Genomic DNA, 10253 nt, shown 5'->3' with positions numbered 1-10253 from the left:
CATGTTTAATTCTTATGAGTACTCTGATGACGTAGGTGTCATCCACATTTTATACATGAAGGAAAAGGTATAGGAAGTCAAGTATACTTTTGTAAGGTCACAAAGTACATGATAGTACTACAATACAAACCTAGGCAGCCTGGCCTCAGAACTCATTCTTTGTCACTGTGGTGAGAAAGTTTAGAAGTAGCATGTTATGATAGATTTAAATGGATTATTCCAAATGGTTTTCTTAATTTTGAGAAAAGTGAAATACCACTTTACAGATTTTAGTAACTTATGCTAGATATTTTGTTGCGGTTTTCTAATTTCATTTATGTCCCGTGCATAAGCCATTTTAGGGGAATATATTCCATATTAAAACATTCTTAAATTGAAATTTACCCTTTATAGCCAAAATGTATTTCATTGTACCATTTTTTTAATGACGTTAACATCTTTATTGAGTTGTATTTTATACAACATAAAATTACCCATTTCAAATGTACAACTTAATGCATTTTAGTAACTTAAGTGAGGGATTCAACTTTCACTGTAATTCAGGTTTAGAACATTTTTGTCCCCTCAGTAAAATCCCTCTTGCCAGTTCACAGGAGCTCCTCTTCCCACCATCAGTCCCAGGCAATCACTAATCTTTTTTTTCTTTTCTGAGTTGGAGTCTCGCTGTTACCCAGGTTGGAAGGCAGTGGTGACACTCTGCTCACTGCAACCTCTGCCTCCCGGGTTCAAGCGATTCTTCTGCCTCAGCCTTCCAAGTAGTTGGGACTACAGGTGCCCACCACCATACCTAGTTAAACTTTGTATTTTTAGTAGAGGCAGTGTTTCTCCATATTGGCCAGTCCGGTCTTGAACTCCTGACCTCAGGCAATCCACCCACCTTGGCCTCCCAAAATGCTGGGATTACAGGTGTGAGTCACCACACCCAGTCTCTATTTTTTACCTCTAAAAAGTTGCCTTTTTATGGACATTTTGTATAAATGGAATCATAAAATATGTGGTTTTTTTTGGTCTGGCTAGTTTCACTTAGCATAATGTTTTTGAGGCTCATCCACCACATAGTGTGTCTCATTGGTTTGTTCTCTTTTATTACCAAATAGTAATAATTCCGTTGTGTAGACAACATTTTATTTGTTCACATACTATTTTAAAAATATATATTTCTAGATTGCATGAGACATTTACCAACTTTGCTAAGTATGGTATAGTGGTGACTCAGCATTTTTAAAATGAATTAATCCACCAATAATGCTTTGTTGTAATATGGTAATGATTTCATTTTTTGAAACTATGATGCTATCCAGGGACTATTGTTCCTTTACTAAATTAATCTAGATGGTTGAATTTGAGTTCTTGTTTCTGCATTTGATGATTTTTCTTTCTCTTTCCCTGTCTACCATTTGTTTTTTGCTTCTTTAAATGTACCTAGCTTTAGCAGCCTCCCTGCAACACTTTTTGAGATGGAGTTTCGCTCTTGTCACCCAGGCTGGAGGGTAATGGCGGGGTCTCAGCTCACTGTAACCTCCGCCCCCTGAGTTCAAGCGATTCTCCTGCCTCAGCCTTCCAAGTAGCTAGGATTGGAGGTACCCGCCACCAGTCCGGGATAACTTTTGTATTTTTAGTAGAGATGGGGTTTCACCATGTTGGCCAAGCTGGTCTCCAACTCCTGACCTGAGGTGATCTGCCCACCTCAGCCTCCCAAAATGCTGGGATTACAGGTGTGAACTACTGTGCCGGGCCCCTCCAATACTTCTATAGTAAAAAGATTTTGACTGAATTCTAAGTCTATATTGATTTTTCATCAATCTAGTGAGAAAATATGAACACTGTGACATTAATTTTTGGCCACTTGGATTCTCATATGTGGCTTTCCTGTTTTTTAAGCTGTTTCCCAGGCCCCTGTAGAAGAAGAAAGGCATTATGGGTTTTTCTATTTCTGGAATCGATTTTATCATTCTGCTGGTGATCAGCACTTTTTTATGAGGTATTTGGGATACAAAGGTGGTTAAAACATAAGGATTGAATTAGAGTTAGACATATTTCAAAAAAAGGCAGGAGTAGTACTGCATGAATAATATACCTTTAGTAATTAACATCCCTTATCCATAATTATAAGCATTTGCACAAAATTTGGTAGACTTTTTCTTTCAGTATGAACATCACATTTTCCTTTTGAAGTCATGCTGGAATTTAAGGTATAATAAGTTCCTTATTACAAAGATTTAATAAAAGGCTTTGCTTACATGGCATGTTTAGAAAAAAACATGAAAACTACTCTCTGGAAACTCATTTTCTGTTTAAACTTTCATGTTAAAGGTGCTTCTCAGAATGATGATGGCTCCAGATCCAAGGATGAAACAAGGTAAGCATTCATTGATTGCTTCCACAGAATGCAGAAAAATAGAAGATTTCCTAAATATTCATTTTTTTGTAAACTTCAAGTTCTTGCTGTAAGAATAAATGAGTGTCAGAAAGAATTCAGAACTCAAGGTAAGAGGAAAATATTTGTGAAAGATTGAAGATTTTTAGCTTATTGGATTACAGCTATCGGGAGTAGGCCAGGGATAACCACATTGTTGATACTTCTTCAGCTTGTAGAAAATAAATATATTGGCACCTTTTCAGAGGGAGAGCATTCTAAATCCCAAAGCCATCACTGGCTGTTAAGTTTCTTTTCCAGGAAAGCTGAGATAGGAGCTTTACACATATGTGAAGGTCACTACTAGCTATTGTATCATCTGGGCCTTCTTTAGAAGGGGCAGAGCTTTATATCAGCTGTTTGCTATTAGCCTAGGTTTAGCACTTTCATGTGCCCATCTGCCTTCAAGATTGGACCTAAAATGTGTTGAAAGCCTTGGGCTATGTTAATTAACTTAGACTGCTTATTGGTTATCCTGGAAGCTGGTAATAGCAGATAAAATAAGAAAGGAGATGTTTCTGCTCTTAAAGCAAAAAGTGGCATGTCTTAACCACAGAGTGCAGTAATTATAAAATTCCATTTGATTCTTTGTTTTTCTCAAATTGCATAAGCAGTGAGTAGGAAGAAGATGATGAACCACAGGAAATATAGTCAGAAGGGGAGAAGAATGAGAAAAGTAATGTCACAGACTGTAGGGGGAAACTATCAACAAGGATGGGATATTACAGTGTCAGATGCTGCAGAGGAGGATAGATAAAGCGAGTAGAACAAAATACTGATGGTTATTGAAGTTGTGCTGGTAGGTACTTAGCAGTTTATTGTACTAGTCTATCTGCATTTGTCATATATGAGTTTTGTTTTTGTTGTTGTTGTTTTAGACAGAGACTTGCTCTGTTACCCAGGTTGAAGTGCAGTGGCGCGATGTCAGCTCACTGCAACCTCTGTCTGCCGGTTTCAGGTGATTTTCCTGCCTCAAGCCTCCTGAGTAGCTGGGACTACAGGCACATACTACCATGCTTGGCTATTTCTATTTTTAGTAGAGATGGGAGTTTCACCATATTGGCCAGGCTGGTCTCGAACTCCTGACCTCAGGGGATCTGCCCAGCTCGGCCTCCCAGAGTGCTGGGATTACAGGCATGAACCATCACACCTGGCCAATATATGGAAGTTTTTTTTTTTTCTTGGAGACAGTCTTGCTCTGTCTCCCAGGCTGGAGTGCAGTGGCGTGGTCTCAGCTTACTGCACCCTCTGCCTTCCGGGTCAAGCAATTCTCTTGCCTTAACCTCTCGAGTAGCTGGGATTATAGGTGCCTGCCACTTCGCCCAGCTAATTTTTGTATTTTTAGAGTAGACATGGGATTTTACCATGTTGGCCAGGCTGCTCTTGAACTCTTGACCTCATGATCCACCCGCCTCGGCCTCCCAAAGTGCTGAGATTACAGGTGTGAGCCACCATGCCTGGTGGAAGTTGTTTTTTTTTTTTTTTGAGACGGAGTTTCGCTCTTGTTACCCAGGCTGGAGTGCAATGGCGCGATCTCGGCTCACCGCAACCTCCGCCTCCTGGGTTCAGGCAATTCTCCTGCCTCAGCCTCCTGCGTAGCTGGGATTACAGGCACGCGCCACCATGCCCAGCTAATTTTTTGTAGTTTTAGTGGAGACGGGGTTTCACCACATTGACCAGGATGGTCTCGATCTCTTGACCTCGTGATCCACCCGCCTCGGCCTCCCAAAGTGCTGGGATTACAGGCGTGAGCGACCGCGCCCGGCCGGAAGTTTTTATAATGAAAAGTTAAAGACAACTCATCAAGATCTTTAGTAAAATCAAAGTTTATAAAGCAGTTGTGTCTTGCCTAATAGATACCTACCTTCAAAGAGTCATTCTTATGACAAAGAGTCATCTATACTAATCTCACGAGGTAGAATATTAAATGGCAGTAACTTCTTATCTAGAAATTTTTTATTCTTCACTGTGATTAAAAAGCAATCAGGCTGGGTGTGGTAGCTCACATTTGTAATCCCAGCTCTTTGGGAGGCTAAGGCAGGAGGATCACTTGAGCCTAGGAGTTTGAGACCAGCCTTGGCAGTTTAGTGAGACCTCATCTCTACAGAAAATAAAAAAAAATTTAAATAAAAAACACAATAGTTGGGCCTGGTGGCACGTGCCTATAGTCCCAGCTGTGGGATTGGGTAGGGCCCAAAGTGGGAGTATCACTTGAGTTGGGGAGTTCAGTGAGCTGAGATCATGCCACTGTACTCAGAATGGTGACAGTTAGACCCTGTCTCAAAAAAAAAAAAAAAGAAAAAAAAGCAATAGGACAGGTTTTAAAAATTACATAAATATCTGTAGACTGAAGTCTACTATTATGTCTCTTATGCCTCTTTTTAGTATTAGTATATTTAATAGAAGATTTCTTGAATTCCTGAACTTCCTCCATAAAATGTTTTAGTATTTCAGTTTGCTTTGGGCATTTACCTCTTCTTTTGCACAATAAACCTCTATTTTTGCATTAATAAGGGGGCATGTGGGCCGGGTGCAGTGGCTCACGCCTGTAATTCCAGCACTTTGGGAGGCCGAGGCAGGTGGATCATGAGGTCAGGAGTTCAAGACCAGCCTGGCCAATATAGTGAAACCCTGTCTCTATTAAAAATATAAAAATTAGCCAGGCATGGTGTTACGCACTTGTAGTCCCAGCTTCTGGCCAGGTTGAGGCAGAAGAATCACTTGAACCCTGGAGGTGGAGACTGCAGGGAGCCAGGAACGTGCCACTGCACTCCAGCCTTGGAGACAGAGTGAGACTCCATATCAAAAAAAAAAAAAGGAGGGGGGATGTATGTGAAAGAATTTTATATGGTGATTCAAAGGTTCTTTTATGCCAATCTGTTGTTGCTTGTTTGCTTTCTGCAAGTCTCTTGTTTTTGTTTTTTTGAGATGGAGTTTCCCTCTTCTTGCCTAGGCTGGAGTGCAATGGCATGATATCAGCTCACTGCAACCTCCACCCGCTGGGTTTAAGTGATTCTTCTGCCTCAGCCTCCTGAGTAGCTGGGATTACAGGCATGCGCCCCCATGCCCAGCTAATTTTTGTAGTTTTATTAGAGACAGGTTTTCTCCATGTTGATCAGGCTGGTCTCGAACTCCTCAACTCAGATGATCTGCCCACCTTGGCCTCCCAAAGTGCTGGGATTACAGGCGTGAGCCACTGGGCCTGGTCTCTGCAAGTCTCTTTCTTATAATATTTTCATCAAACCACTTGTACTCTGGACATCTTTAAATATCTTGTAAAGCCATTGCTAGATTCCCTACTTAACGCTATTTAGTCAGTGCTTTTTATCTTCCTAAGTGAATCACTGTCATAAATAATTTGGGAATGTCTTCTAGGTTTCTGAGACTGCCTGACGAATCTTTGAGTATGTCTTTTGTGTTAAGCATAAGTTCCTGTGCATCAGCTTTTATTCCAGAGCACACACACCTCTGAGATGATAGGTTTGAAAAGCATTTTGTTAACTGTCAAATGCTGTTTAAATGTTACTACACAATAATGTGTAGTAGTCATAGCTATGACTGCCTTTGCTCCTTTGCTTTTATGTGCAGATTTCATGACTCAAAAGTAAAAGCCAGGGCAGTATATATCTAATGGACAAGCAAGGGCTTCACATCTTTCCCTCCATCCCCATAGTTATCATTTAGGAAGTTTACTAATAGCCTTAGGTGATTTTACCTTTTTATATTAATTCAAACATGGTCTGTATCATGCTGTATCACCACAGCATGTCTGGATAGTTTATACGTCTCAATGTTGTTTTTTGTTTGCATTTTTCAAATGAAATACCAAGATGATTGCTGCCTGATGTTCAAGATTTTATTGTTACGTGTGTCTTATTTTTTATATATTTTTAAATTTATTGTTGTAAAGACTGGCTTTTGCCCTGTTTCCTAGGCTGGTCTCAAACTCCTGGCCTTAAGCAGTTTCCTTACCTCAGGTTCCCAAGGTGTTGGGATTATAGGCATTAGGCACCATGCCCAGCACATGTGCCTTCTTGATTGTTACTCTTTGATTTGAATATTTCTTACAACCTTATTGGACTATAATAGCATTTTGGTTGTCTGGAGTTCTGTATCCTGTCCATATACTTATGAACTTATGTATAGGTCAGATGTATATGTATGTTGAAATTAGCAGAGGTTTGTAAGATTGTGAGAGAGGAACAAAATTATAGTAGCACATAATTAGCTGCTAATTGCTTTTCTTTTTCTTTTCTTTTTTTTTTTTTTTTTTTTTTTTGAGACAGAGTCTCATTCTATTAGCCAGGCTGGAGTGCAGGTGCAATCTTGGCTCATTGTAACCTCTGCCTCCCAGGTTCAAGCAATTCTCCTGCCTCAGTCTCCCGAGTAGCTGGCATTACAGGCCTGTACCACCATGCCAAGCTAATTTTTCATATTTTTAGCAGAGATGAGGTCTCACCATGTTGGCCAGGCTGGTCTCGAACCCCTGACATCAAGCGATCCACCCACCTTGGCCTCCCAAAGTGCTGGGATTATAGGGGTGAGCCATCACATCCAGCCAGCGAATTGCTTTTCAAGGCCAGTGGTGGTGGTGCTGGTTTCGCTGACAATTCTGTATACCGTATAGATTTCCAGATTGTTTTTCAAAATCTATTTTTAATTTTAGCCTCACACTTCACTAAAAGAACTTAAACTTATTAAAAGAAATAAACCACCAGTACTATTTTAGTATGTCCCTCCTTCTCAGACTTCAGAGCACATTAGAATCACCTGGTTCATGAGGTCTGGGATGGGGCTCAAGATTGCATTTCTAGTACATTTCCATATGATGCTGATGCTGTTAGATCGGGGTCTACATTTTGAGAAAACTATGGTTAGACACACGTTTTCACAGATTATAACAAACTATTATGGGAAATAACAACACATAATAAAAACAGACTTCTTATATAATTTTCCGTTATAAAAGAAGTCTGTTTCCCCAAAGTCCAAGTGTACAGAATTTGCTAGAACTGTCACTCTGTCTTAATCTCATACTCTTTTACTTTAGAGCTTCTTTGAATCTTGTTTCTTTTTTAAACTGTTATTGCTTTTATGTTTATTATTAGAAAATAATACATGATTGTTTTAAAAGATGTTGGTTAGTGTGTAAAGTAAAATGTATAAAGCTGTAATGGAAGAAATAATATTTGACCTAAGACCTTAAAATATAGCTATAATTTATATATGCATGTCTTAGAGGAATTGGAGGGAAGGAATTCTAAGTAGAAGGAAGAAAAACAAAGAAAGGTGGGGAAAAACACAGATTGTTTTGTAGGAAATCTTTCTTTTTTTCTTTTCTTTTTTTTTTTTTTGAGACGGAGTTTCGCTCTTGTTACCCAGGCTGGAGTGCAATGGTGCGATCTTGGCTCACTGCAGCCTCCGCCTCCCGGGTTCAGGCAATTCTCCTGCCCCAGCCTCTTGAGTCGCTGGGATTATAGGCACACGCCACCATGCCCAGCTAATTTTTTGTATTTTTAATAGAGACGGGGTTTCACCGTGTTGACCAGGATGGTCTCGATCTCTTGACCTCGTGATCCACCCGCCTCGGCCTCCCAAAGTGCTGGGATTACAGGCTTGAGCCACCGCGCCCGGCCAGGAAATCTTTCATCACAGTATTTGGCTGAAGGTAGAGTAATTGCAAGGGAGAAATGACAGATTGTGAGTTGGGAGTAGAATCAGTCTATTTATATTTATTTTATCTGATAGACACTATGCTGAACATGTCTCTTGTTCTTTTAGTTAGTCCTTAAACATTTATGTGAGTTAGGTACTATTGTGTCATTTTTATAGGTGATGAGAAAACAGGCTTAGAAAGGGAAAGGAACTTGCTTGAGTTAATAGCGTAAGTGGCACAGTTGAACCTGGAACTGCCTTACCTTCAGAGCCTGAGCTCATAACTATCATGTTTTACTGCCACCTGAAGTTGGATACAAGTAAGTGCTTAGCCATTACTAAACATTATTTATATTGTTAGTTAGGTTGAGACCAAATGGAGGTTTGCAAGTAAAGACTTAACAGATTTTTAAAAAAAATTTTTATGGAAAGGAATGTCTTTTAAAATATTTGGACAGGAGATTGTATGATCAGAACTCTGTAGGAAAAAATATTTTGTCAGTGGTATAGAGTTTAGATTACATGGTGGTGAGTGAAGGTTGAAAGTCCTATATGGAAATTTGTTATAGTAATCTATTGAGAGGTAACGAAGGCTAGGACTGGGGCAGTGGGGGTAGAAGAGTAGAGGGAGAACGTGAAATCGGGATCAACAGAACTTAGATATTGAGTGTCAAGAGGCACAGGGAGAAGAAAAGTAAAATTGCCTAGGAAAGATGGCAGTATCATTCGTAGAACCAAAACCTAAGAGGAGGGGAGACCATAGGAAGGAAATGTTTAGAAGGAAGGGAGGACCTGGCAGGGCATGGTGGCTAATGCCTATAATCGCAGTGCTTTTTGGGAGATCCAAGAGGGAAGATTGCTTGAGCCCAGGAGTTTGATAACAGCCTGAGCGACACAGCAAGACCCCATTTCTACAAAAAATAAAAAATTAGCCAGGTAAGGTGGCATGCTCCTATAGTCCCAGCTACTTGGGAGGCTAAGGCCGGAGAATCCCTTGAGTCCATGAGTTCAGAGTTGAAGTGAATTGTGATTGTGCCATTGCACAAGTTGAAGGGAACTATGATTGCGCCATTGCACTCCAGCCTGGGTGATAGAGCAAGACTCTATCTTAAAAAAAAAAAAAAAAAAAAAAAAAAAAAAAAGAAGGGAGGGCCTTCAGATGGGAGAGTTATTCTAGATCTCCTGCATTTAGTTGATAATTTGATACTAGAGGACAAGAGTGAGATAAAGAGTAGAGATTGATTTGGGAATCATTCTCTGAGCTAACCTTAGAAATCATGGAATTTGAGATCCTAGGGAAAAATCTGTTTAGAAAGAAAAGGAGAACAAAAACACAACCATAGAGACATATATTAGTGGATGGTTGGAAGAGGACAACTAAAAAAAGGATGATTAGAAGTGGGAGTACAAGATTACAAAAGCACTGTCACAAATTAACAGAAAAATTTTTTTTAAAAGATGGGACATTTAACACCGTCAAATGCTGCAAAAGAGAATGAGGTCTTAGATTAATAAGCTATGGAAAACTGGCTGTTTGGAAAAAGAAAAAGCAGGTTAGTGCCTTAGCTTATCCCAAGATGAGAGTAGATTCAGACTTTTAAATTGATTTTAAAAAATTAAACCTTTAGAAGAAAATAAGTTAATTCATTGCTGAATAAATTTATATAGAAATATAAAACTTACAAATTTAAAAATGTACTATCAAAAGCAAAGGAAATATTTAACCAATATGACATGCTCAGTATTCTCAGATTGTAAAGATCTCTTAAAAACAGACAAAACTAAGGGCTGGGCATGGTGGCTTACGCCTGTAATCCCAGCACTTTCGGAGGCTGAGGTGGGCGGATCACGAGGTCAGGAGATCGAGACCATCCTGGCCAACATGGTGAAACCCCACCTTTACCAAAAATACAATAAATTAGCCAGGCATGGTGGCACATGCCTGTAATCCCAGTTATTCAGGAGGCTGAGGCAGGAGAATCACTTGAACGCGGGAGGCAGAGGTTGCAGTGAGCTGAGATCACACCACTGTACTCCAGCCTGGGCAACAAAGCAAGACTCTGTCTCAAAAAAAAAAAAAAGGCAAAACTATTCCTTTATAATAGATAAATGTATTTCATATATATATATATATACATATATATATATATACACACATATATATATATATACATATATATAT

At 39.6% G+C, this 10253-nt stretch overlaps 1 protein-coding gene across 3 annotated transcripts in view; it reads left to right on the top strand.

The window, feature by feature from the left end:
- The window catches only part of ITCH (itchy E3 ubiquitin protein ligase), a 145705-nt gene that overhangs the window by 61772 nt on the left and 73680 nt on the right, over nt 1-10253 (top strand). For all 3 annotated transcript variants that reach the window (XM_032295201.1, XM_032295203.1, XM_032295202.1), the window contains one exon: nt 2314-2359. In XM_032295201.1, the coding sequence (XP_032151092.1) occupies nt 2314-2359 (46 nt within the window). The remainder of the gene's footprint in view (nt 1-2313; nt 2360-10253) is intronic.

The sequence above is a fragment of the Sapajus apella genome, unplaced genomic scaffold (genome assembly GCF_009761245.1).
Source record: "Sapajus apella isolate SASKATOON/1434 unplaced genomic scaffold, GSC_monkey_1.0 scaffold33, whole genome shotgun sequence".
Lineage (NCBI taxonomy): Eukaryota > Metazoa > Chordata > Mammalia > Primates > Cebidae > Sapajus > Sapajus apella.
The sequence above is the reverse complement of the archived record's forward strand: the minus strand, read 5'-3'. Positions and strand labels throughout refer to the sequence as shown.